Source organism: Etheostoma spectabile, unplaced genomic scaffold (assembly GCF_008692095.1).
Source record: "Etheostoma spectabile isolate EspeVRDwgs_2016 unplaced genomic scaffold, UIUC_Espe_1.0 scaffold285, whole genome shotgun sequence".
NCBI lineage: Eukaryota > Metazoa > Chordata > Actinopteri > Perciformes > Percidae > Etheostoma > Etheostoma spectabile.
Genome location: NW_022605579.1, coordinates 1,195,683 through 1,197,283, shown reverse-complemented (window position 1 = coordinate 1,197,283; position 1,601 = coordinate 1,195,683). Strand labels below are relative to the sequence as shown.

At 35.5% G+C, this 1,601-nt stretch overlaps 1 protein-coding gene across 1 annotated transcript in view; it reads right to left on the bottom strand.

Moving 5' to 3' along the window:
* The window catches only part of LOC116686028 (tryptophan 5-hydroxylase 1), a 22,610-nt gene that overhangs the window by 10,414 nt on the left and 10,595 nt on the right, over positions 1-1,601 (bottom strand). The window contains exons 5-6 of the mRNA XM_032510943.1: positions 1,178-1,278; positions 1,012-1,079 (exon numbers count right to left, since the gene is read on the bottom strand). Of these exons, the coding sequence (XP_032366834.1) occupies positions 1,012-1,079; positions 1,178-1,278 (169 nt within the window). The remainder of the gene's footprint in view (positions 1-1,011; positions 1,080-1,177; positions 1,279-1,601) is intronic.

Below are 1,601 nucleotides of genomic sequence, written 5' to 3'. Positions count from 1 at the left end.
CTGTTTATGTTTTGTAACGCATTTCTGGATTTCTTTTTTTTTTAAATATGTATTGGCTGATATATCGGCATATCGGATTTATTATCCTGTATCGGTCCGGCTCTAATACAAATCTTATGAAAAATCTATGATCATTTAAAGTGAATAAAGATGAGACTTTATTGGTGAAATTCACAAGCCATCACAAGTCAAACGTCAGCTGATTATTATTATTGAATAAGTAACTCAACAGTAATGCAAAAGTAGTGTGAAGTGTTACAATTTAGAGACAGTAATATTGTAATATAACTAATTACTCTCAAGGTAGAAGGAGTTGGGAAGGGGGTGTTAAAATTTGTATTTGAATGAAAATTAATTAAAACTTTGTTAAAAAAAATAATGCTCTGCTTTGTTCTCATTTCTTTAACTCCGGTGCCGGATGGCAGGCGTTATCCTGGAAATGGAAATGTGTCCCGACTGGACTTTAACGTGACTCTGAGACATTTTCACGGGTTACTTTTTGTTTTGAAATACATCCATCGAACTATGCTTTATGTTTAAAACGTAATTTCATTCCGTACGCACTCAACACCCTTTCTTTGCTGTGTCTGATTTCTAAGGAAATAGGGGGACAAGCCTTTAAATGAAAAGCAACTTCCAATGGGAATAACGTTCAAAAATCCCACAAAACTGTTACTTATTTTTCAATACTCATTTGCTTGATTACCCAAATATTAAAAAATTTGATCTTTAGGCTTTGTTATCCTGATTTTCCCCACTTCATTTTATCAGTTTTGTGCAGATGCTGCATATAATAGAGCTGTAGTAGATGTGGTTTGGGGTTGTAGTGTGTTTTGATATTTGATATTTTGCTTTTATTGATTGTTATTGTCCATGACTTACCCCACGATGAGATTGCACATCAAAAGGGGTTTATCCTGACATTATGGAAATGTCACCCAAATCAATTTCACGCATCAAAGCAGAAATGACGCATTTTACATTTGCAGTCCAAGTAACAATGGAACTTACTTTTTGTAGCTCATAGCCAAATCAGCAAAATATTTTCTTCTCTTACGGTAAATGTTGTCTTGGAATCCCTGCAAAAAACACACACACAATCTCAGTTTACATATTCACAATTTCTTTCATAAAAGTAAAGGAAGTAACAGAGGTAATCAGCTGTGTCTGCACGTACCGGATGATCGGCATCTAATGCAGAGCCGTACATCAAAACCCTCCTGGCAGACCGATCCAAATCAGAGATCTTCTTAGGAAACCAGGGCACACCGCCCATATCTGAAATATAAGTTCAAATTTAATCAGATAGCACAAAAACAACCATAGTTGACCAAAATGCTTAACAAAAAAAAAAATGAAATAAACCCAAAAATATATCAAATATCCAATTGTAGAAGAGGTTGAGGTGTCAAAAATCAACAGGAATTGAAAGCCAATGAATGGAAGTGGGTCTGAAGTGAAAGCGGTCGAGGCGATTTTTATATTTGAATCAGTAAAATATTCCATAGATTTGGAGCGGCCACTAAAAAAGGCCTCGGCCACCTTTTATTTTTTTAACCCTGGATCTGGGAACATGGGGGACGTCTGATTGGACCACATCA